Source organism: Xenopus laevis, chromosome 6L (assembly GCF_017654675.1).
Source record: "Xenopus laevis strain J_2021 chromosome 6L, Xenopus_laevis_v10.1, whole genome shotgun sequence".
In the NCBI taxonomy this organism is placed as follows: domain Eukaryota; kingdom Metazoa; phylum Chordata; class Amphibia; order Anura; family Pipidae; genus Xenopus; species Xenopus laevis.
This window is the reverse complement of record NC_054381.1, coordinates 80,062,405-80,088,966: the sequence shown is the minus strand read 5'-3', so window position 1 is coordinate 80,088,966 and position 26,562 is coordinate 80,062,405. Positions and strand designations below refer to the sequence as shown.

The 26,562-nt window shown below is 40.2% G+C and overlaps 1 protein-coding gene across 1 annotated transcript in view; it reads right to left on the bottom strand.

Annotated features, from left to right (window-relative positions):
* Nucleotides 1-26,316, bottom strand: part of fbxl7.L (F-box and leucine-rich repeat protein 7 L homeolog) — a 326,638-nt gene extending 300,322 nt beyond the window's left edge. Inside the window, exon 1 of the mRNA XM_018267692.2 lies at nucleotides 25,619-26,316. Coding sequence (XP_018123181.2) covers nucleotides 25,619-25,652 — 34 coding nt within the window. The 5' untranslated portion in view covers nucleotides 25,653-26,316. The remainder of the gene's footprint in view (nucleotides 1-25,618) is intronic.
* Nucleotides 26,317-26,562: the final 246 nt, after the last annotated feature.

The following is a 26,562-nucleotide window of genomic DNA, read 5'->3' as shown; positions in this document are numbered from 1 at the left end:
CATATCACACACTACAACTCATTGAGAGGGCACACTTCTCATGGGATTTTTTTTTTTTTTTCATTTTTACTTTTCAGTTCACTTGGCTTGTTTGCCTTTATAAAAAAGCATTATAATTTATAAAAATTGCATGCCCCAACCCCCTCTGGGATTTATTTTAGCCTGGCAAAATTCTGAAAGTGCTCCCCCACTCTGGAGCATGAGTTGGCACCTTCCATGCTGACACGCTGGCTCGCTGACGCACTGGTGCACATGCGCAGTAGGCTGCAGCGCTGGTGCAAGACGTCAGTCACATCATTACAAAGGATCGGTTGGAGCATTGGGCAGCTGCAGAGAGGACCTGCTGTGCGCGCTAGAGTTGAGCACTCAGTCACACTGAAGAGACCTGCCTGTCCTGCAGGGGCCTGGGCACTTTTGGCAGCTGCACCTACCTTTTTCAGTTTTACTACTGTCTTTGACGCTTGCTGCTTTATAAAGGCTTGATAAAGGGCCCATGTGGTCTGAAACGTTGCCTTTTTTCTGTAGGTGTTTGGGGTGAATACATTTTACACTTTTTCAGCATTCAGTGTGCCACTGGAATTTCTCTATGTACCTGCATGACCCATATGGCAGGAGTGGGTCCCCCAGTGTAGCACCTGGTACCACAAAGGGTACATGATCAGGGGTGGAAACACTCTACCATTGTTGTTTTGACGCTTGCTGCTGGCACAGGTACAGATCATGGGAGCTTGGGCACAGCCTGGTACAGGTGGGGGTCTGGGCTTGGGGCCTGCAGTATTAAAGGTGGAAATGGCTGGGCCTGGGCTGGGCTCATTGTTGGCTGCTGGCAGTGGCACAGTCTGTGGGATACAGATCATGGAGGCTTGGGTAGGCCACAGGTACAGGTGTGGGCTTGGGGGCTGCAGTATTAATGGTGGATATGGCTGGGCCTGGGCTCATTGTTGGCTGCTGGCAGTGGCACAGGTACAGATGGGGGGGGTCTTGGGCCTGCTGGCTTGGGGCAATATTGATGGTTAATGGCTGCTGGGCTGGCACAGGTACAGGTGGGGCTTGGTCAGTATTGATGGACATGGGCTCAAGCCTCATTGGCTGCTGGCACATGTACAGATGGAGGGGACATGGGGACAATTATTGAAATATAATGGCTGCGGCCACAGATACTGATGAGGGGCTTGAGGCAATATTGATGGCTAATGGCTACTGGCACAGTTCTGGGGGCAAATATAGGACGGGGGGAGATGATTGGAACCCTTGCCTAGGGTGCCTAACTACCTTGGCCCGGCCCTGGATCCTGGCATCGAACACTTGGCTATACATCCAATATTAAACACACAGATTTGCAAAATTATGTGCAAAGGTCAATTAAAATGATTCTGAGCACAAGAGTGCACCCTTTCATGCTTATCCAAGAACACTTATGCTTTGGGTCTGACTGCACTCTGTACCTTACGCCAGAGTGTACCATCAGTGGGCACAGTACAGCCCTGTCCTTACTGTCTGACAGGGTGGTGTGAGGATAGGTTTAAATTCCTTGAGAAGCTTTAACAGAAGTCTGGACCTACACAAGGCCCCATATTACAGTATTATCGGCCTCACTTAGCCATACTTTTTTTGTATTTGAAAGTTGTTTAAAACTATAATTATGTTCAGATAGAAAGAGGTATAATTAATTTATACCAATACCACGCCACTGCACTATTGACAAAAAAGGGGGGGGGGCTGCTTCCTTGAATATCACCGTTCACACCAGGTTAAAACGACACAGGAAATCTGAAATAGAATGCAAAAGGAAGCGCACACATAGAGTAGTATTGTCTCAATTAAGATAAGCAATTAAGCCCCTAGAGCCACAGAGTGTTTAAAAATGGTGCCTGGAGAGCTATATTGCAGAAGATCCACCAGTGTGGAGATTCCCCCTTTCGGGTATATACTCACAAGATTTCTTGGATTTTTGATGCATATAGTTATGTTTATTCTTCACCTTATAAGTTTTCTCCAGTCATCCACCAAGTAGTATAATGAAGATATAAAGCAAAATATAGTATAATATTACTTTAATAAATGTTAAAAATCACCATAAAACAAATGATTTTCTACTCACAAGGATCGCCAGATCATAAAGCACATAGTACCCAAAGCAAAATAAAAGTCCGGAGTTCTCTGGGTCCAGGAAGGTTTCTCCTGTTGAGTCTGTGATCAATGAATAAGTCAAACTGCTCCAATATCCAACGCGTTTCACAATCTCGCTTGACCGCTTCCTCAGGGAAGTCCTTGTTAATCATGTCGGTGCTGCTCTCTCCCTGTTGCAGACTTACCCGTTTATACAGTATTTATTGTGGCATAATTACCCGCAACTTGATGTTCACATTTTAACATTAGCAGCAAATACCCAATAAACATATAAACATATTCCAAGAAATTCACAGTGTATTGTGATTATGACAGTTAATCAAATAATTTTGTCTAGTTTAGACCATATCCATTAAAAATGCTAATTTATGCATATTTATTCAAACGTGTTCTCTTGAGACTGATGAGCTAAAAACTCTCATAAATAGTTAGTAACAATAAATTAATAGTTAGTAACAATAAATTAAGATAAGAACTGATTAAACTTGTTAAATTAAAAAGCTGCTAAATCCAAGTCTATGTTAAGACCTCTCGGATTTAGAGAATTCAACCTGTAAATCCAATATGTCAGCTTGATAAGTCTATCACCACCCTTATGTTTGTGGCTTATTTGTTCTAGTACTACATATTTTAATTTATGAGGATCATGTTGGTGGATTTCCTTATAATTTTTTGGTACACTATGGTTGGTGCGCTCTTTGCGAATGTTATTTACGGGTTTGAGTACCAACAGTTCTCTTAGTGCGTCCTATCTACAACATACAACATTCACATATTATTGCATAAACTGCATATATTGTCTTGCAATTATAAAATCTTTTAGGCTGTGGTAACCCTATCTCTTCATAATTGAATCCCTTCGGGGCAACAAAGTGGCAGGCTGTACACCTCTTGTTGGAGCTGGAGCTATCCTGTCCCAAAGACATCCGTCTGATGGAAAGTTGCACCCATGTGCGTATTTCTCTAAGAAGTTCTCTCCTGCCGAACAAAATTACAATCACCTCCATGAAGGTTCCTCGATCCCAGTCACGATCTACACAGATCATAAGAATCTTGAGTTCATTCAGACAAGCAAGGTGGGCTCTCTTCTTCTCTCGATTTAACTTTGTCTTGACTTATCGCCCTGGCTCCAAGAATTGGAAAGCCGATGCTCTGTCTCGAAGTTTCAACCCGGTGGATCGTACTCCTGAAAGACAAGAGCCAATTATTCCTCCTGTCAAGATCATCGCTTCTTTGTACCCTCAATTTGCTGATCAAATTCTGGATGGTCAATCTTCTGCCCCTCCTGATACTCCCATCGGAATGGCATTCGTACCTCCTGAACTTCGTCTGCCTATCCTGCAACAGACTCATAGTTCCAAGCAAGTGGGACATCCTGGTCCTGCTAAGACTTTAGAACTTTTACGGCGTCTAGTCTGGTGGCCGACTATTCGTAAAGATGTCAAAGACTTTGTTGCTGCTTGTACTGTTTGTGCCACTTCCAAGCCTAGCCATGCTCACCCTAGCGGGTTACTACAGCCATTGCCTGTCCCCTCTCGTCCTTGGACGCATTTGGCAATGGACTTCATAGTCGAACTTCCTCCCTACAGTGGGAAAATCGTGATCTGGGTCGTCATAGATCGTTTTAGCAAGATGGCCCACTTCATCCCTTTACGGAAGCTTCCATTCTCTAGATGATCTGCCTATCATCCCCAAACGAATGGGGCAGCGGAGCGAGTGAATCAAGCAATAGAACAATTTCTGAGAAGTCATGTCTCCCTCTGCCAAGATGATTTGTCTGACCTTCTCCCGTGGGCGGAATTTGCCCATAACAACGCCTGTCATTCATCCACTGGAAGATCTCCATTCATGTCTGTGTATGGCCAACATCCCCAAGCCTTTCCGCAAGACTTTTTTTGTCTGATGTCCCAGCCGCTGATGACCATGCAGCCCATATGTCCACTATTTGGGCTGCAACCAAGTCTAATTTGGAGATGAGTGCTCTTGTGCACAAGACCTTCGCTGATCAGAGACGTAGGTCCTCTCCTCTCTTCAAGGTTGGTGATAAAGTTTGGCTTTCTTCCCAAAACATTTGTTTGAAGGTGCCATCTCCCAAGTTGGGTCCGAAGTTTGTGGGTCCATTTCCCATCTTGGAGATTATCAATCCTGTGGCTGTCAGACTTCAGCTTCCCCCTGAGATGCGAATCCCCAACGTGTTTCATGTCTCCTTGGTGAAACCCACTACCTCCAACCGCTTTTCTGTTGACCAGTCTCCCCCTCCTACTATCTCTGTGGATGGTCAATAAGAATATGAGGTGGAAAAGATCCTTGACTCCAGAATCTCCAGGGGTTCTCTTCAGTACCTAACCAAGTGGAAGGGCTTTGGCCTTGAAGAATGCTCCTGGGAAGGACACTCTGATGTTCATGCTCCTCGTCTTGTGAGGGATTTCCACTGTAAGTTTCCCCAAAAGCCATGTCCTGGTGGTCCAGAGGCCCCCCGTGGGGGAGGGGGTACTGTCAGGACTGCCAGAAGTACCTGACATTCTCGGCGGTTTACATTCTCGGCGGTCAGTGAAGATCCAAGATGGCGGCGCCCATAATGAACACATGGCTGCAGCGTCGCTGCATGATGATGTCATCACTGGTGCTGGGATCTCGTCATATAAGGGCGCCCAAAACACTGTGACGGCACCCAAGAATAGGATTCAAATCACTACTGATCCTGGGTTCCTGTACTGCCTGTTTTCCAGCCTTGATCCCTGCTCCAGCCCTGATTCCTGCTCCCAGCCCTGATTCCTGTCCGTAATTCCTGTTACCTGCCAGTGTTATTGAACTTTGCCTGGACTTTGGACTTTTGCATCTGTTCTGCCTGCCCTCGTTAACTCCTGCCTGTGACCACTACTACTGATTCTGCTTAACCCTTCGGATACTGCGACGTTGCTCCCACTAGAGGGCTTCCTCCTTGATCCAGACTACCTCCCTGGAGGGAGCTCCCGGCTCCCTGACACCCAGTTGTAATGTGTTATAATGCGGTGCACAGAGCCTCAGTCCAAATGAATCCGTAGGTAAGTGTTCATATAAGGAGGATAAATACATTATAAGTGTGGTGCTTGTGAACAATGTCAATACATCAAAGTGTCCACAAACATTGGGAATAGAAATTTGATGTTCAGATATCTGGGTCCTCATTTGTTTTCCCATTCCGTTCCTTTTTCTGTTTTTTTCTTCCTTTTTTTTCTCTCCTTTTTGATTTACTTTGTTGCTTTGAATGTAACATGGTGATAATGTGGTTTTGAGCCACTTCTACATTTAATCAATTTTTCATTTAAAAATGTACCGGTACTTGTTATTTTGTTCATCTGATTGGGTATATATATATATATATATATATATCTAAGACATCTATATCGAATAGCCATGGTCAATTTGAAATTTATAATTATAATTTGATTCTGTCATCATGCCATAGTGGATATACAGCCACAGTGATTATATATTGTACAAATCATTATAAAGCAGTTCATTTCCCCCACTAACAAGCATCATGATGACAAACCAGCTTCAAATTGGACATAAAGTTATTAATGCTATTGTGGGGTTATCATTTGCTATATAGAGAGCACAAGATTATGCGCAGAAGGGCTGTGACGAATATGACTACATTGCTGCCCACTGGAGTCATGTGACACTATCCTTATAATGACGTCATATTTGGATTGCCGGTCTCTTGACAAAGCCACGGTTGATGGCGAAACAGCTGTCGAGGCACAGCGCAGTGTGGGGACAACTGAAATCTCTCTCCCCCTTCTCTTGAGGACTGCGTGCATATTGGAGCAAGTGGACGCGTTATGAAATTTGGACATAAGTGCCGAGCGTTGACACATCGGGTGTGGGACGCGGCTAGTCACGGTCAGTATACATTTTTATTAGGCGGCAGTTTGCTGCCAGACTTGAGGCTACGCTTGGGTGATCATGATTATGTGCAGATCACATGCAATATCGATCACCATACCATGACGGCTGTATGACTAAGTTGGTCACCGGATGCACTAACTTGTTAGAGAATTCATTTTACATTGAATGCCCACATAGCACAGCACAAACTTTATTGCTGAATAAATATTCAATTCCCACACCGGCTCCGCTCTTACACACCGTAAGGCACAATATTAATTAATTCCATGGGACCAATTAGTTACCCACTACGGATTTAAGGACTTTATTGGTGCTAATAACCACTTTGGATCACTCTATATACTAATTTCAGATGTGACGGCACATATTTATCCTCCTTATATGAACACTTATCTACAGATTCATTTGGACTGAGGCTCTGTGCACCACATTACAACTGGGAACAATTTGGCGGTTGCATCTAACAGAATACAAATTGCATGCAGTTTCCTATATCCAATTGTATCTAATAGTGTTGGATAAGTGGGGTAGAGGGATCCCTATCCCCAAGGCAGCGCTGCTTATTTTAAATGGTTTTACCATATATGGCATGGTGGAGAATAAATATTGCCTTTTATCTTAATTTTCATTGCATGGCTATTTGTTACCTAATATTATTAGGATTGCATTTAGAGGCTAAGTCCCATATTGGTGTGTATATATTGTAATTCAGAGTACAAGTGGACACCTCCACTAATGCAGGCTAGGAATAGCTGTTGAATCTATCTATATATGCACATTAACTGGGCTAAATAGGTATTTGAAATTCTTCAGGATAATGTTCAAGCATCAGTCACAAAGTTGAAGTTTCACAGGGGTTGGATATTCCAACAAGACAATGACCCTAAACACACTACGAAATCTACAAAGGCCTTTATGTAGAGGGAGAAGAACAATATTCTGGAATGGCCATCAAAGTCTCCCGACTTGAATATCATCGAAAATCTATGGAATGATTTGAAGCAGGCTGTCCATGCTTGGCAGCCATCAAATTTAACTGAACTGGAGAGGTTTTGTATGGGCGAAAGGTCAAAAATACCGCCATACAGAATCCAGACACTCATCAAAGGCTATAGGAGGAGTCTAGAGGCTGTTACATTTGCAAAAGGAGCTCAACTAAGTATTGATGTAATATCTCTGTTGGGGTGCCCACATTTATGCACCTGTCTAATTTTGTTATGATGCATATTGCATATTTTCTGTGAACCCAATAAAATGTATGTCACTGCTGAAATACTATTTTTTCCAAGGCATGTTATGTATTAAAAGGAAGTTGTTGCTTTGAAAGCTCAGCCAATGATAAACAAAACTCCAAAGAATCAATATACTCAAGTGGTTTCTTAATAGCAGACCATCCATCAGGCACACCATGAAAGTTATATTTAATCTTGTAAATTATATAATTTATAAACGGTGAGTTCTGATGTCATCAGTTATAAACGGAGAGTAGTGATGTAATTTCTGTCACACAACTCACTACTCACTCACTGTGTATTATAATAAATAAAGTACCCCCTGTTGCAAAATATGAGGATATTAGAAGTTACCTCGGAGTTCCATGAGGCCTTCGGCCTCGTGTTTTTATATGTTCATGGAACTCCTCGGTAACTTATAATATCCTTATAATTTACAAGAGGCGGTACTTTATTCACTATATTAATCTTGACAAATACTGCATATTTTTCAAATACTGCACGTTCTAAAATCTGCATGTGAACCAAATTCAAATGATGTATTCTTTAGGGTCCAAACCATACGTAATTACTTACTTTTCTTCATGATAACCATATATACTTTAGCCACACATTAATGCTTTGATTCCAGCAGAGTATGCAGCTGTTCACTAATTAAATAATCAGAGCCATGCGTCAGTAAGGGCATTACTGTTTTTTAAGCAGCAAAAATAGAATACTTCCAATCACTAGACCTAACATGGAATGTGAAGTCTTCTCCTTCAGAGGCAGTGATTGGCCCTGGCCTATGACTGTGGGCATAGTGGGGGCATGCCTGCATGTTTCATGCTTAAATAAGTGCAGGTGTAAGCAATTCCAACCAAAGGCCCTCCTTTCTTAGCCAACCAGTATTTCAGATAGAAGCATCCTGATAGATCTATACATTTAATTGCTTCAGAAAATAGAAACATGCTAATTTATGCCTAGGTTCCATAACAGAATATATCTGTACTTGCTTTCAGAAGTGTGTGCTTAAAGGGGTGGTTCACTTTTACGTTAACTTTTAATATGTTATAAAATGGCCAATTCTAAGCAACTTTTCATGTGGTCTTCGTTTTTTATTTTGTATAGTTTCTATCATTATTTGCCTTCTTCTTCTGACTCTTTCCAGCTTTCAAATGGGGGTCACTGACCCCATCTATAAACAAATGCTCTGTAAGGCTACAAATGTATTGTTATTGTTACTTTTTATTATTCATCTTTCTATTCAGGACCTCTCCTATTAATATTCCAGTCCCTTATTCAATGCATGGTTGCTAGGGGAATTTGCAGATTGCGGAAATTGCAAACTGGAGAGCTGCTGAATAAAAAGCTAAATAACTAAAATCTACAAGTAATAAATAATGGAAACGAATTGCAAATTGTCTCAGAATAAAATGTCACTCTCTACAATCTACATCATACTAAAAGTTAACTCAAAGGTGAACAGCCCCTTTAAGACATTTTCCAAAGCAACTACTGAAAACTAGTTCAATGAAATCATAATGTTTAGTTTGCAACAAATAGACACCGTAAACATATATGCATCTACTATCTGAAATGCTTTGAGCCTGGAGTGTTCAGAATACGGGAGCTGTCTGTGATATGGCACATCATTCTTTAATGCTACTAAAAAAAAAATCATCTTTAAAAAAAAACCAAATAGGTTTGTTTTGCCATCAACATGGATTCATGCTAGTTCACTGACCATGAAGTGCAATCTTTCTTATTATTACAGAGAAAAAGCAATTTAGTAAAAAATTGGACACTATGGGCAATGCCAATCCCATAATTCAGAGCTTTCTGGAAAAAATGTCTCCAAATAATGGATCCCATGCCTATACAAGCAAACAATATTGCATTTGTTGTAGCTCAATCACATCTGTAGCTCTCTTCAAGCATCCCTTGATAGTATAACTTGCAGCTTCTCTCAATAAGTTTAGTCTCTCTGAGAATATTGGGAGTTGTAGTCGAAATATAGTTGAAGGGCAAAAGGTTACATATTGCTGGACCATGACACACTACAGTATGCATAAAGCTAAGTTGAAAAACTTCAGTTCATAACACTGCTGTCCCTGAGCCAATTACATCCACATTACCACTTCCCAAAAATCAGATCTGCATCTGATCCCAAAAATGCTTGCCGTCAGCGATGCAAAATGACATTGGTAGCATTTACACAAAGCAGCTGGAAATTATTTGCCTTGGCCCTCCTTCTCTAGGGGGTTTCTCTATCATTGCCTGGATGGAATGCAGTCTGAGTATGTGCAGTACATGAAAGAATTGTGGGATGCCGACTCAACTCCGGAACATTTTTCTGTGATTTTTTTTTTGTGAGCTATTGACCTGAGCCATCTTTCCCCTAGTTTGGAATTATAGGAAAATTAGATACTCAGTATATATTGCTTCTGTATTAGATGTTTATGTAACCCTTTCTTGACAAAAGGTGAATGATGTAAAGTAAAATAGTTTAGTGTTTTTCTAGTGACTAAATCAAGTTAATCTGTGGAAAACACCATCTGCTCTGGGATCAAATCTTGAGATGGTTTCCTAATCTGCAAACTAGAGACCATAAAGGAGAATCAAGTAATCCTGAAAACACACATATATATAGTAACTTATGTAAGGAAAACAGTTATCTGGAAAGCTCCAAATTATGGGAAGACTGCCTCCCATAGACCCCATTTTATCCATCATTTTAAAAATGATTCTATTTTTCTCTGTAATAATAAAACAGTACATTGTACTTAATACAAGCTAAATTATAATTGATCTATTGGAGACAAAACAGCCTATTGGATTTATTTAATATTTAAATGATTTTCCAATAGCCTTAAAGGGGGTGTTTACCTTTAAATTAATTTTTAATATGGTATAGAGAGTGATATTCTGAGACTATTTGCAATTGATTTTCATGTTTTATTACTTGTGTTTTTTGAGTTATTTAGCTTTGTATTCAGCAGCTCTGCAGTCTGTAATTTCAGCAGTCTGGTTGCTAGGGTCCAAATTACCCTAGCAACCATGCATCGATTTAAATAAGAGGAGAGGACCCGAATAGAAAGATGAGTAATAAAAAGCAGCATATATATCATAAGAAGGAGGCAAATAATTCAAAAACTATAAAAAAAGAAAAAATTAAGGATTAGAATTAACAATTTTATAACATACTAACAGTTAACTTTAAAGGAGTGGTTCACCGTTAAGGTAACTTTTAGTATGTTACAGAATGGCAAATTCTAAGCAACTTTTCAATTGGTTTTAGTTAGTTATAGTCAGTTGGTTTAAGTTAGTTATAGTTTTATAGTTATTTGCCTTTTTCTTCTGACTCTTAGCAGCTTTCAATTGGGCGTCGCTGACCCCTTCTAAAAACAAATGCTCTGTATATCTATACATGTATTGTTATTGCTACTTTTTATTACTCATCTTTCTATTCTACTCCTATTAATATTCCAATCTTTTATTGAAATCAGTGCATGGTTGATAAATTGGACCCTATCTACCAAATTGCTTAAAATGCAAATTGCATGAATAATAAGCTAAATAACTCAAAAACCTTAAATAATAAAAAATTAAAACCAATTGCAAATTGTCTAAGAATTTTACTCTCTACATCATACTAAAAGTTATCTCAAAAGTGAACAACCCCTTTAAAGGTCCAAATTACAGATAGATTTGTTATCCAGAAAACCCTAGGTCCTGAGAATTCTGGAGAACAGGTCCCATACCTGTATAATACACCCGTTTTATATGTATATTTCAATTTAAATCAGTTTGTTCTTTTCTGAAGGCATGTACCCACAAGAATTTGATGATATATTTGCTGAACCATGTGTTCTGGAGTGTTCCACAGTGAACAGTACTACCATAGGAATTTGTGGGTAGAATGTGATAAAAGTCCTTGCTTCTCACTTTGGTGGAGCAAACATTTATTGTTTTAATACCACTGTTTAAACATGCTACAATTGTTGAGATGATGCTGTTAACACTACTAAGCTTTACTTTTTGGAAAATATATCTTTGAAAACTAATAAAGTTAAGTGAAACATTAGACTCTACCTATATTTATAAATCTACCAACTTTTAATAAATATTTACTTTTGACCACAATCCACAACTGATTTTTTTTTCTATTTTCTTAACCTTTTCTTTTACACATGAAGATACAAGAACTAGTATAGTTATGAATTTCTACAGATTTGCTTGCTGAGTTATGCTAAGTAACCTCTTCTCTGAAAGAATCTTGGTTGAAAGGAAATTGCTTGATAAAGCAGAGTTATGATTACACAATTTTCATGACGATGTAAACACTGCTTAACTTGAGTATTTCTGCTTAAAAACATCCAAAACAATCACATACAGTGAGGGGCCAAGCCAATATCTGCCTCTCCTCAGTCTGTGGCTTTATACACATCTATAAATATGAAATATGTGTCACTTTCAGTTGTCTAGTTTGTCTAGTCACAACATACTTACATGATTTACTATGACTCTTGCATAGAAAGCAATTTATGGCTTGGGTTTAGAGATTTTCAACAGTCATATCATGTTGAGACATACTTTTGGTACTTGGTTCTCTCAAATATATTTTCAAATTAATCCTCTATATGTGATTTATGATTGCACCCCTAGTGACTGAAGTCTACATTTGTGCTACACTGAAAATTAAACCATGCTTTACTAGCATCAGCCTCTGTTAAAAGAAAAACTCATACAGGTCAATTAAATCCTTTTACACAGTAAAGGAAAGTGACTGCAAAATTGAAGATCCACCTCACACTGAAACATGCTAATTGTGTCTCAGTATCCTATAAACTGAATTGTGAACACTGTATTATATAGTGAATAAAGTACCCCCTCTTGTAAATTATAAGGATATTATAAGTTACAGCGGAGTTTTATGACCATATTTTTATACAGGTCATGGAATTCGGAGGTAACTTCTAATATCCTCATATTTTGCAACAGGGGGAACTTTATTTATTATAATACACATGTTTCAGTGAGTCATGTGACAGAAATTACATCACTACTCACCATTTATAACTGATGACATCAGTACTCACTGTTTATAAGGATATCATTTAAAAGATATTCATGGCTTTTGTGTATTATATATATATATATATATATATATATATATATATATATATATATATATATTTCCTCATGATCTGACCCGGATTACAATATAAGCTTATTTTTAAACATATAAACCCCTTCACCATAAAAGATCTTGGAAACATGTGATTGTGCAACTGCAACTATGGTACAAATTCCCTTAATATGAAAGGTTTCTGACTTCCTTTCATTGTCAAGCTAACATGAAGGGCCAAATTTACTTATGGTCAAATAACGAGGGTTAATTAACCCTCGATTAAATCATTCGAATCAAAGGATTTTCATCTATCGATCAAATGATTTTTCTTCTACCAAAAAAATACTTATAAAGCCTATGGGAACCCACTACGAACATTACTACAAGAAGAGAATGTACCATTAACAACCACCCTCTGTATCCTATCCTGTAGCCAGTTTCCTATCCATGTGCAAACAACTTCATTAAGCCCAACAGACCTTAGTTTAGAAAGCAGTCGTTTGTGGGGCACGGTATCAACCGATTTGGCAAAATCCAAATAGATACAAAATAGATACACATCTACTGCCCCCGCTGTCCAGCATCTTACCGCATCATAAAAAGCAATCAAATTTGTCTGACATGACCTATCCTTCATAAAGTCATGCTGATTGCTGCTCATAATGTCATTCACTAGGACAAATTTTGAATGTGATCCCTTAACAAGCTTTCAAATAATTTGCCCACCACAGATGTCAAATTTACTGGCCTATAATTGCTAGGCTGAGATCATAATCCCTTTTTAAATATTAGAATGACATGAACTTCTCTCCAATCCATAGGTACCATACCAGATGAAAGTGAATCTGAAAAAAAAATCGGGACAGGTATAAAACTAAGCTCTCTTAGAACCCTTGAGCCTTGTTTACATTAATTTGTATTAAAGTTTTATGAATCATATCTCGAGTCAGCCACTGACTAGATTGAGCTGAGCCATCAGTGCATCTATGAAGTGAGCCTGGGAATTCAGACCCCTCTATTTTTAGTGCTTCTACATTTACTCCATAGGGGAATAAATTGAGAACAGTAATGATTTAATATAATTTTTCTTTCAATACTTTTTATTAGCATTTCACAAAACAGAGACACAGGTAGCCATATGCAATCAGAGAAAAAAGAGAAACAGTACAATGAAGTAAAAGTCATATGTACATAAACAAATTCAGGGTGAGGCGATCAAGTACCTGCAACAAGCATAGATCAACATAGGAAAAACAGAAATTGGAGACAGTCGGTACTGTTATCTGTCATATCCCATGCTATGACTTATCCTGTGCAATGTATACCATATGTTAAAACAGATAAAACAGTATAATAAAAAAAAAAACAACAAAAAAAGAAAGTATATAGTAAAGAAAAAGACAACCTAAACTCTAGCCCCATCGAAACATACACTTAATTATGAGAAAATCCCCAATTGACAATTCCTAAATGCTAAGTAGTGCTACATAACCATCAGTCCCATATCTATATTCCAGCCATGGCGTCCATGCTAACACAAACTTACTATGCGAGTCTAAAAGAATACTAGTCAATTTCTCTTGCGACATTATCCAGTCTATTTTTTGTTTAGTTATGTCAATAGATATTTGTTTAGTCTTCCAAGCTCCCGCTATAGTTTTCTTAGCTGCAGTCATAATCGCAGTAAACAATTGGAATTGAATCTGTGAAAGTACCTCAGGTTGTTTACCTAAGAGAGCAGTTACTGGATGTTTCGGGATCACCACCTGGAATATAGAATGTAACATGGTGAAGATATGAATCCAAAACCTTTGGACGGATGGACACTCCCACCAGATGTGGAACATGGAACCCACCTGCCCACAACCTCTAAAACAAGCAGGATCCGCTGCAGGAGCAAATTTGGCAATACGAGCTGGGACCAAATACCATCTAAGTAAAACTTTGTAATTGACCTCCAATAAAGAAACATTTTTGGAAGATTTCATAGTGTTGATCCAAATTGATTGCCAGTCCTCCCTATCTATTTGACACTGGAAGTCCTTCTGCCAGGAGCCAGTGTACACTAAGTGGGAAGGTTCAACATCTTCGTAGAAATTGGTATATAACAGTGAGATCACTTTCTTTGCGTGGGGGTGCTGCAGACACCAATGTACAAAGAAGGTAGATGACTTACTCACCAACGGACACCGGTCCCACTGGGAGTGCGCAAAGTGCAATAATTGTCTCATGCGGAAATGCTCTGCTAGCGGAACCGTATACTTATTTATAAGGTCCTGGGGGGTGTAAGGTTTAGTTGACGTATATAAGTGTCCCAAGTTTTGTATATTAGCAAGAGACCACCATGTAGAGGCCGAATTCTGTACCCCAGGGTTAAACAAAGGGTTACCCCATAATGGCATAGCAGGGGAATGAGGTGCTTGTAACTTAAATTTTTTACTAACAGAATCCCACAATTTCAACGTGTGACGTAGACAGACACTCCCTGCAGGCGGACGAAATTTAGGAGGACACCAAATCAAAGCGGCCGGGGAATATGGAGCAGAATAAGCCTCTTCTAGAGAAACCCAAAGGGGGGTATCGGTTGTGGAATGAAATGCTAGAATCTGGGAAACTTGGGCCGCTTTATAATAAAATAACCAGTTAGGGAGACCAAGTCCCCCTCGATTCCTAGGGCACATCAGTATCGACTGGCGAACTCTGGATGGCTTCTGGGCCCAAACAAATCTGAGAATTTTAGCGTTAAAACGGGATAAATCATCTAAAGGAATTGGCACAGGAAGCGTCCGGAAAAAGTACAAAATTTTTGGTAAAAATTGTCATCTTTATCGAATGGATTCTGCCTATCCACGAGATATGATGATGTTTCCATTTATTGAGTAAAGCGAACAGAGTTTTAAATAATGGGGGGTAATTATATTTATACATAGTATTTGTACCTGGATAGAGAACTGGCTAAAAGATAGACTACAAAGAGTGGTGGTAAATGGAACATTTTCTAATTGGACCAGTGTTGTTAGTGGAGTACCGCAGGGCTCTGTACTAGGTCCCTTGCTTTTCAACTTGTTTATTAATGACCTGGAGGTGGGCATTGAAAGTACTGTTTCTATTTTTGCAGATGATACTAAATTGTGCAGAACTATAGGTTCCATGCAGGATGCTGCCACTTTGCAAAGTGATCTGTCTAAACTGGAAAACTGGGCAGCAAACTGGAAAATGAGGTTCAACGTTGATAAATGAAAGGTTATGCACTTTGGCAAAAATAATATAAATGCAAGTTATACACTAAATGGCGATGTGTTGGGAGTTTCCGTAAATGAAAAGGATCTAGGGGTCTTTGTAGATAACACGTTGTCTAATTCTGGGCAGTGTCATTCTGTGGCTACTAAAGCAAATAAAGTTCTGTCTTGCATAAAAAAGGGCATTAACTCAAGGGATGAAAACATAATTATGCCTCTTTATAGGTCCCTGGTGAGGCCTCATCTGGAGTATGCAGTTCAGTTTTGGACTCCAGTCCTTAAAGGGATACTGTCATGGGAAAAAAATTTTTTTTCAAAATGAATCAGTTAATAGTGCTGCTCCAGCAGAATTCTGCACTGAAATCCATTTCTCAAAAGAGCAAACAGATTTTTTTATATTCAATTTTGAAATCTGACATGGGGCTAGACATTTTGTCAATTTCCCAGCAGCCCCTGGTCATGTGACTTGTGCTCTGATAAACTTCAATCACTCTTTACTGCTGTACTGCAAGTTGGAGTGATATCACCCCCTCCCTTTTCCCCCCCAGCAGCCAAACAAAAGCACAATGGGAAGGTAACCAGATAACAGCTCCCTAACACAAGATAACAGCTGCCTGGTAGATCTAAGAACAACACTCAATAGTAAAAACCCATGTCCCACTGGGACACATTCAGTTACATTGAGAAGGAAAAACAGCAGCCTGCCAGAAAGCATTTCTCTCCTGAAGTGCAGGCACAAGTCACATGACATGGGGCAGCTGGGAAATTGACAAAATGTCTAGCCCCATGTCAGATTTCAAAATTGAATATAAAAAAATCTGTTTGCTCTTTTGAGAAATGGATTTCAGTGCAGAATTCTGCTGGAGCAGCACTATTAACTGATTCATTTTGAAAACATTTTTTTTTCCCATGACAGTATCCCTTTAAGAGGGATATAAATGGGCTGGAGAGAGTGCAGAGACGTGCAACTAAATTGGTTAGAGGGACGGAAGACTTAAATTATGAGGGGAGACTGTCAAGGTTGGGGTTGTTTTCTCTGGAAAAAAGGCGCTTGCGAGGGGACATGATTACACTTTACAAGTACATTAGAGGACATTATAGACAAATGGCAGGGGACCTTTTTACCCATAAAGTGGATCACCGTACCAGAGGCCACCCCTTTAGACTAGAAGAAAAGAACTTTCATTTGAAGCAACGTAGAGGGTTCTTCACAGTCAGGACAGTGAGGTTGTGGAATGCACTGCCGGGTGATGTTGTGATGGCTGATTCAGTTAATGCCTTTAAGAATGGCTTGGATGATTTTTTGGACAGACATAATATCAAAGGCTATTGTGATACTAAACTCTATAGTTAGTATATTTATGGGTATATAGAATTTTAATTAAAAGTAGGGAGGGGTTTGTGTATGGATGCTGGGTTTTCATTTGGAGGGGTTGAACTTGATGGACTTTGTCTTTTTTCAACCCAATTTAACTAACTATGTAACTAACTAACTATGTAAAGTATCATACGTAGCTGTCAATTTAACTCCTAAAATCGAAATAAAGTGTGGATGCCAAGTGAATTCAAAGTTAAGCTGCAATAATTTAACCGCTCCAGGGGACAGATTAACATTTAGTGCTTCAGTCTTATTATGATTGATTTGGAGACCCGATATAGCTCCAAAGACCTCTAACTGTCTAAACAGGTTTGGGAGGGAGGTGAGAGGGTTAGAGATCGCCAGAGTTAAGTCGTCTGCAAATAAGCTAACCTTGTGCTGAATACCAGCTACCTCCACACCTTTTATATCAGCATTAGCCCGAATCGCTGCAGCCAACGGCTCAATCGCCAAGTTGAACAGGATTGGGGAGAGGGGGCATCCCTGGCGCGTTCCCCGGTAGATTGGAAAGACAGTTGAAGGAAATCCCATAATATTGACTATCGCAGATGGATTGTAATATAAGGACTTGACCCAAGTCATAAAATTCCCCCCGAAACCCCATCTCCCCAGTGAATAATACAAATAGTCCCAATGGAGGGAGTCGAAAGCCTTACGAATGTCCAATTTCAGCAGCATCGTTTTAACTCCAGATAATTTAGCATGATGAGCCAACAAGATAAGGCGTCTAATTGCATCAGCTGCCTGACGACCAGGGACGAAGCCCACTTGATCTCTATGGACTATCTGGGGGAGAAAAGAGTTAATTCTAACGGCTGAAATTTTCCCCAAAAGTTTAACGTCTGTGTTTAAGACCGAAATAGGCCGGTAGTTTTTGCAATCTGACAAATCCGAATCAGGCTTAGGGATAGCAGAAATTTTAGCTTTCAACGTTTCTTTTTGGAATTCCCCTCCTACTTTAAGCTCATTCAACATGGTAGTTAAATGAGGACCTAACTCATTGAGGAATTTTTTATAGTAGACATTGGGGAGGCCATCAAGTCCTGGAGCTTTACAAGTATCTAATTGTTTTACAGCCTGTTGGACTTCCTCCAACGTAATATCATCTTCCATGTACTGGACCTGATCGGGAGTCAAAGATGGAATAGTAAATCCCCTAAAGAATTTGTCAAATTTCTCCACATACACCCGACCAGGTTCAGAATACAATCTCCGGTAAAAATTTGCAAATTCAGTAGCTATTTTACTCGGATTACCCGTCAAGGAACCTTGAGAGGACCTAATCCTATGAATCTGGGGAGGGGAATTACGCTCATTCAACTTACGGGCTAGCATCTTACCCGGTTTGTCAATACAACAATACATTTTATTTTTAGCCCATCTCAATTTTTTTTCAGCATTGGTTGTCATCAGTAAATCTAAATCCTTCTGAAGCTGTCTAATTTGCCTAGAGAAGTCTAACAAGGGGGAGTCGGTCTGCTGGGAGATCAATTTATCTAATTCCCGTTGCAAAGATTTTAGTTTGGATTCTCTATCTCGCTTTCGTCTAGAACTTAGCTGGATAAATTTACCCCGGATGACTGGTTTATGAGCTTCCCATAACAGCACACTTGAGGAAACTGAACGCTCATTCTCAACAAAGAACGCACCTAAAGAGTCCCGGATGGTAGAGACTACTTCAGGAATACTCAACAAAGATTCGTTAAGTCTCCAAAACCTAGATCTTGGTCTCTCCATAATACTCAACAAAGTAATCAGAACCGGACAATGATCCGACCACCCAATATTCAACATTTTAGCGGAACGAATAGATGGAACCAGGGTGGAGGAGAGAAAAATGTGATCAATTCTGGTGGACACTTTGTGTGGAGCAGAATAGTGGGAAAATTGGAGAACCTCCGGGTTACGTTCTCTCCATGCATCAATCAAATTATGGACATTTAACAGGGATCTAAATGCTATTGGCTCTTTACGATACGTAGAACTGTCCGACTCCTGAACTCTAATAATCATTGAATGGTCCCGGGCTTGGTCCCAAATCAAGTTAGAATCTCCACACAAAATCAATTGCCCTTTCTGAAGTTCCTGACATTTATGAAACAGGTTGTCTAGAAAATCCAACTGGTGGGTATTCGGAGCATAATAAGATACAATAGTTAGCGAGGAATCAGCAATTAAAACCAAGGCAATTATATAGCGGCCCTCTGGGTCAACATAAGTTTTCTCAACAGTAACAGCTAGGCTAGAGTGGAAAGCAATAGCGACACCTTTGGATTTCGTTTGACTTGTAGCCAGGAGTACCCTTGGGTAACGTTTATGGAAGTATTTAGGGTAGGAGGAGTGGGAAAAATGAGTCTCCTGCAAGCATAAAATATCCACATGCAATGAGGCGAAATATGTAAAGGCTTTGGTCCGTTTAACTGGCGAATTTAACCCCTGAGCATTAACACTAAGAATTTTAGTAGTCATTATGGGACTTAATAATGAGCATTAAGTGAATAACCATATGGCTGGAAGACTCAGTGGGGACATAAATCAGTGGGACTGTCACAGGTAAAACATGCAGCATGTAATCACATGGTAAGATAGCAGTCAGTGGGACCCAGAGTAGGCTGTCAATAAAATCAATAAACATAGAAAAACAAATAAACCAACATTTTACAAAAAAACAAAAATTTCCATAATATAAGGAGGATAAGAGAAACCAAATCAGAAAGTCTCCTGGCCTGCCTGGGAAACTTCTCATGGTTCACTCCCAGTGAGGGGGAAGCAAAGGCCAGCCGGCACTTACTGGTATAATATACAAACAGTGATCCAAAGTGCGGAAACACCGCAAAAAACACCTGGCACGGTGAAACAAGAAAAACTGCAAACTGTAGACATCTTGAAGTAGTGCAGGCGTACACTTCAAGTTAAGACCTCACGACGAGCCCGCAATTCTTGAGATCTGGACTTCACTTTTTCCCAAAGAGGAGTCAATTGAGACTGGGATCTCCGAGCAGGCGAAGAGACTGTAGAAGACGCTTCCAATAGGCCCAGTTTAAGAAGCAAGTTGTGACCCTCTTCCGGAGTGGAGATAGTATGTTGTTTATTACGGAAAGTAAATAGCAGGCGGAATGGAAACAACCAGCGATAAGGAATCTTTTGTTGCGCCAAAACTTTCGTAGTAGGAGCCATGTTACGTCTTTTCTGGAGGGTTAAAGGGGAAAGATCAGCGAAGACTTGATAAGGATGGGAACGGAACTCCAACTTACTGGCATTACGGGCAGCCACAAGAGTGGCCACTTGTGTCTGATGAAAATGGAACCTCAGAATAATATCCCTGGGGGGGTCTTCCGGACGCCGTGGGCGCAAAGTACGGTGGACCCTGTCCATTTCCAACCTATCCACTGGAGTGTCTGGCAATAGGGCCTGGATTAACTCCGTAATGGACTGCGGAAGATCAGTAATAGTCTCTGGTAGACCTCGAATCCGTACGTTATTGCGCCGCGATCTATTATCAGAATCCTCAATCTTTTCCTGCATCTCCAGGACCTGCGATTGTAGTGAGACAATATCTTGCTCGTGAGAGTCTACAACAGTGATTAGGTCATCAACCTTGGACTCGACATCAGAAGTACGCTGGCCTAAGTCTGCTACCTGCTTTGTGAGGTCTGAGGTAATTTTAGCTGCAGTAGCGTCAAGCTCCTGCTGTAATAAAAGCTTAAATTTGCCCAACAGTACCTCATCAGATGTCCGAGCTGTGTCCTCGCCCTCCTGGGCTAATGGAGGTTGACTATCGAATAGGCTAGATTGCGAAGCCATCGGGGAGGCCTGTTGAGCAGTAGCAGCAGGAGTAGGCCGTAATAGAAAGTCCGACACCGGCCGTGACGCAGCAGGTGAAGATTGAACTTTAGCCCCTTTGCGCCGGGATCGTCGGGACCGCTGGCTTGCCATATAATAGATCGAAGTCGAGAGGTAAAAGAGAGTCATCAGAAGCTGTTGCGGCTCGGTTATAACGCCACCGGATGCTGAAAAGTGCCGAGCTGGTGCGGAGCTGCCTCAAGGTGCGGCCATCTTGGACAGCGCGCGCATGCGCCCCCCCCGATTTAATATAATTTTAAATGACAACCATTTCTGTTCTGTGTTTTTATCTGAAAACATAATGCCCCAATCAATGCTCTGAAGGGCAGCTCACAATTAGCTTTTCTGAAATTCATGGTTTTTGTTGCCCCAGTGTTTATTTGTTTTTTGCACCAGACATTAAATGAAATAACATTATGGTCACTATTGCCCAGGGGTTCAATGACTTGCACATTTGCTATAAATTCTGGGTCATTTGAGATCGTTAGATCCAGAATAGCATTTTTTCTGGTTGGCTCCTCAATTACCTGTGCCCTACAATTGTCATGCAACAAGTTTATAAACTTGTTCCCATTAACTGATCTGGCAGTACTGTTGCTCCAGTCAATGCCTGGGTAATTCAAATCCCCCATAATCATTTCTTTACCCAAACTGGCAGCCTTTTCTATTTGCATCAGGAGATTAGCCTCCTCCTCCTCCTCGCTTACATTAGGGGGTCTATAGCATACAATTACAATTAATTTGCTGGACTCTTTACAATTGGTGAAGAGCTCCACCATAAGACTTCTGCACCCTCATTTTCTAACATAACTTCCTCCTTTATATAAGCTTTTAAATCCTGCCTAACAAACAGACATACCCTCCTCCTTTTCTATTGCCTCTGTCCCTCCGAAACAAAGTATAGCCTATAATATGAACTGCCCAGTCATGCGATTTATTCAGCCATGTTTCGGCCACACCAATCACATCATATATTCCCCTCCAGCACCAGCACCTCTGGTTGCTAAGGTCCAAAGTACCCTAGTAACTATGCACAGATTTAAATAGGATACTGGAATATCATTAGGAAAGAGCCTGAATAGAAAAAATGAGTAATAAAAAGAAATAACTATAAATTTGTAGCTTTACAGAGCAATTGTTTTTTTTAGATTGGGTCAGTGAACCCCATTTGAAAGCTAGAGAGAATCATAAGAAAAAGGTAAAAAAATTAAAATAAATAAATAAATAATGAACACCAATTGAAAAGTTGCTTATAACTGGCCATTCTAGAACATACCAAAAGTTAACTTAAATGTGAACCACCCCTTTAACAAGAGGGAATTGCTGCAAATGGCATTCCTTTATAAAACGCAGAAACAACTATATCATGAGAATCAGAACGTAAGTGTTTCTGGCATTCTCAAACCAGATGGTCGTTCATTATAAGATATAAATGTTGCTGGATCTAAGATGTACAAGTGTCACACTTGATAAAAGAGGTAATCCACAAATAATGTTGTGTGCAATAGCCAAACATGTCAACGCACACAAGGATGTCCCTCTGACTTAAAGTGCAAGGAAAGAAGTAGCTAGAAATGTTGTACATTTTGTTTTGGGCTTCTGTATAAGCCCAAGGCAACCGCAGCCCTTTAGCAGTAAAGATATCTGTTTCAAAGATGCCCCAGTAGCTCCCCGTCGTCTTTTCTGCTGATCCACTGCACATGCTCCGTGCTGCTGTCACTTACTGAGCTTAGGGACTGACTGAAAATATACAGTACACAGAATATAAATGTCCCAGTATAAGGCTGATTAGTAATTAATATGGATAATTACTACATGGCAGCACAGAAACCAGTGCAACTAGCATCCGAATTTAGTAATCAGTCCTGTTGCATCAGCTTATATTACAGGTCAACCTCATTTTATGCTTGATAATTTGCGACAACCCCTAAGCTTAGCTTCTCAACAGCTGCTCAGAGCCCACTGAGCATCTGAGTGTCGCAGACACTTTCCAAGATGGTGACACCCTGTGACAAGTTTGAAGTCCTGCATCATCGCTGCTATTGACAAGCTGAAACTTTAAGCTGGTGCAATAAGTTCAGTATATAAAATATAGTATTTTTAGCCATATTCATATGTTAAAGTTTAGTTGCCCTTTAACCCTCCATTCCCAGCTGGCAGTAATTTGTCCCTGAACTTACCCCCACTGTACTGAAAAGATGCAGTCAGATCACAAAGACTTGTCAGGGTACAGTGACATGGGCAGAATGAGGCATGGCCAGGGTGGTATGCAGTAGGGTCACGATGCACCAGTATCTGAAGGGGTCCATGCATTTAGACAGAATACTTAATACTTTAAATGGAATTTAACATAAGAAAAAATAGCCAAGTGTTAAATAGGTTTTTGAAATTTTCAGGTGAGTCTTGCACTTCTGTCTATATCTTGTACTGCAATTTTAAATGTATGAGAGTTGAGGCATCAGGCACATGTTTTGTGGCAAAGATAATTCAACCAAAAGCCAAGATTTGCTAAATGTGTCACTGCCCTAAATCCATTGTTTTCTGACCTTTTCACTTCAAGCCCATGCTCCTGTAAGAGCTAATATCAAAGTCAACAACGTTTGAGTTTTACGTGGGTCAGTTTCGGTCAACTGCAGTTTCTACTATACATCTTGTGAATTTTGGCACCAAGTATAAGTATTGCAAAATACAACAGTAATGAATGGTTTACATGGATTACCAAAAAGTTTATCAATAAAGTATTTTTTTGCAATATATTAATTAATTATCAGATTCAATATAGACAGTTAACAGTCATAATTATTGTTATAGCCACATCCCCCTTGCCCACCCTCACTCCTACTTGAATGGCACATGTGTCATTTGGGTAAAAGAGGGATATAGAGTCCTTAGACTCCAGATTTAGCCACAAGTCTCCAGTGGCAGGTTGGGGGTTTACCAGAAAATGCAGTTTCTTCTTTAATATATGCACCGCAATACCAGCCACCAAAAGATGCCGATGCTAGGCACACAACTGCTTGACCTATTGTTAAGCCACACACCTCCCAGAAACCACCAGCAGGTTAAGGCTAACAGTGAACACTAACAGATGGAGGACAACAAACGCTTAACCGCCACAAGTTCAATAGCAAAGTGTTGCTGTGTTTGTACATTATGCATTCCAACTGGAGTTCTTACAGACTATCCCCCATATGTAATATACCGTACTATTAATGCTTTTTGCAGATTCACTCTATTAAACAACACAACTCCAACCAACACAATTAGAAGAGGTTTTGTTTCACATTCATGTGGGGGTAAATATGCAATTTATATCAATATAATTATGATAGTAAAGGATCAACAAAGGGAAGAAAAGTTTCATTCTATGAGCATGTATTCAGCTTTCAGTACAATGCAGATATTCTACAGTGGCTTTGTATTCTGATTTCTAGCTGAATATCACATTTTCCTGTTTGAATTCCACCCTTCCTACAGCCTGTACGTGCGCTGCACATAGCTCTGCAGTCTTTTCTCTCAGCAGCCTTACTCAGGGCAAGACAAAGCTTTGATTAGAACATTAATTTCACACAGCGACTACCAGTAAGGGAAAGGCAGGCTCACTGGACCAGCAGGAGACAGCTCATTTCCTGTCACTCTTAGAGGTGGTAACAACTTGACTCCAAACCTGATGATGTCTCCAAACCTGATGATGGATAACATACATTCTGTACACAAACCTAAATGTGCAGTAAGACAATACAGCAGCTGAAATCTTGTGGTTGGAGGTGTGTATAGAAAATACAATTAAATCACCCATATTTATTTCATTCTCTAAAAAAAACAACTAAAGCAAACATGTATTTTAGCATCAGGCATATTCATTACTATACAAGATCTAATCAATATTGCAACCATGTTTGTCATGAAAATGCTTGGGGGCCACAGTGTATCATGAAGTGCTTAGTGAGCTATTTGAGGGGGTGTGGCCACAATGTGGGCACGTCTAATAATTTTGACTCCACGCTACGCACAGCAGTTAGTAAGGTGTGCAGTGATCTTCCTGCCATGTCTGGCATTAATTCAGTATTCTGAATCAATTTCTTGGATACTTGGATGTTTTATTGTTGTATGTTGAAGTAAAACTACCTGCATTTACAGGGAAGGCAACTTTTACACACACACACATATATATACAGGTATATATTATATATATATATTTATTTATTTTTTTATTTTTTTTCGTCTTTTATTTTTGTGCTACTTTTGAAATTGCTTTTGGCTAGTTTTGGGCTGGTTTTGAGACTGACTTTGGCTCGGAAAATTAAACCGAGTAACCTGCCCCAGAGAAGCAGATCTATCTACACCTAACCAGATCCATTCAGATTAACATTCCTTATGAGGGAAAGAAGAAACTCCCGCACAGGGCTAAAAGAGTTAATCACTAGCAGGGATTTCAACTCCCTCACTGCACATACCTTAACTAACACCCATTTCTATATGTCAATTTAAAACCCTGCTCGCCTGCCTTGCAGAATGTTTTGTGCTTTTTCAGAGTATATATATACATTCTGGACACAACTATTTAATTCCCCCATAACAACAAACAATGCTTAATAATATCCCCCTCTCTACTTGGCCTCCAAACCAATAGCTTTAACACCACTCATTGCCCCCATCCCTCTTTATCCCACTATACCTATACCTTGTCCATTATATGATATCATAGATAGCCCCCCTCATACCAGCCATTAACACAAGGGGGGGTTTCCTGCACCATCATTAGGTAGCCCCAAGTCCCCCAACTCACCCTCACTGCCGTATTTGCCATTGTTCGCTCCCATCCTGGTGACTTCATGATCTCATCATCCCCGAAACACCGATATTTCCCACAAGTCAGGCAGCCACAAATCCTTTGAGCGGGCCCACCTCCACTTCAGTTACACAATAGCGTAGCGAGAAAGCAGTAAGCTGTCGTTCTGCTCAGCAGAGTTGGAAACTGAACAATGTTTGGAAATCGCAATTGTATCCACTTAAATCCAAATATCCATCACATTATAATCCATAAGAGGGTAGGAGCTCATATCCATGATGATCCCTGCAGTTACAACAACCCTTGAGGGAGCACACTTAAATCCATGTGGAACTACGCTCGGAACCCACTTGATGCGCAGGAATCTACATCCCTAAGGATGAACTGGGGATGCAAGGACTAACGGTAGCGCACACAAACCCAGCACATCCTTGCACTCACTGACCAAACTCTACTTGCCCTGCTGTTACCGTACGCTATGGACAAATGTAGGAGGAACGCCTGTCTAGGTTACTCCCATTCTCCTCCCACATCTAACGTCAAGTCCAGCCCCTCTTTTTTACTACCTCACTCTTGTAGGAACCCGAAGGAAAATGTCTGTCATATCCGAATAACACTGTTGCAGTGAATAACTACAAGACGCTTACCTAAAGCTTTGCTGAGCCAGAAACACATTAATGTTTCTACTGACATTCCTATTATAAATGCTAATGGAAGAGGATGCAAGAGGTACCGAGCCTGGAGAAAGCAGGTTAAAGGAATTGTTCAGTGTAAAAATAAAAACTGGGTAAATAGATAGGCTGTGCAAAATAAAAAATGTTTCTAATATAGTTAGTTATGCAAAAATATAATGTATAAAGGCTAGAGTGATTTGATGTATAACATGTCAGTCAGAACACTACTGCTACCAGGCAGTACCCAATCAGAGACTTGAGGGGGGG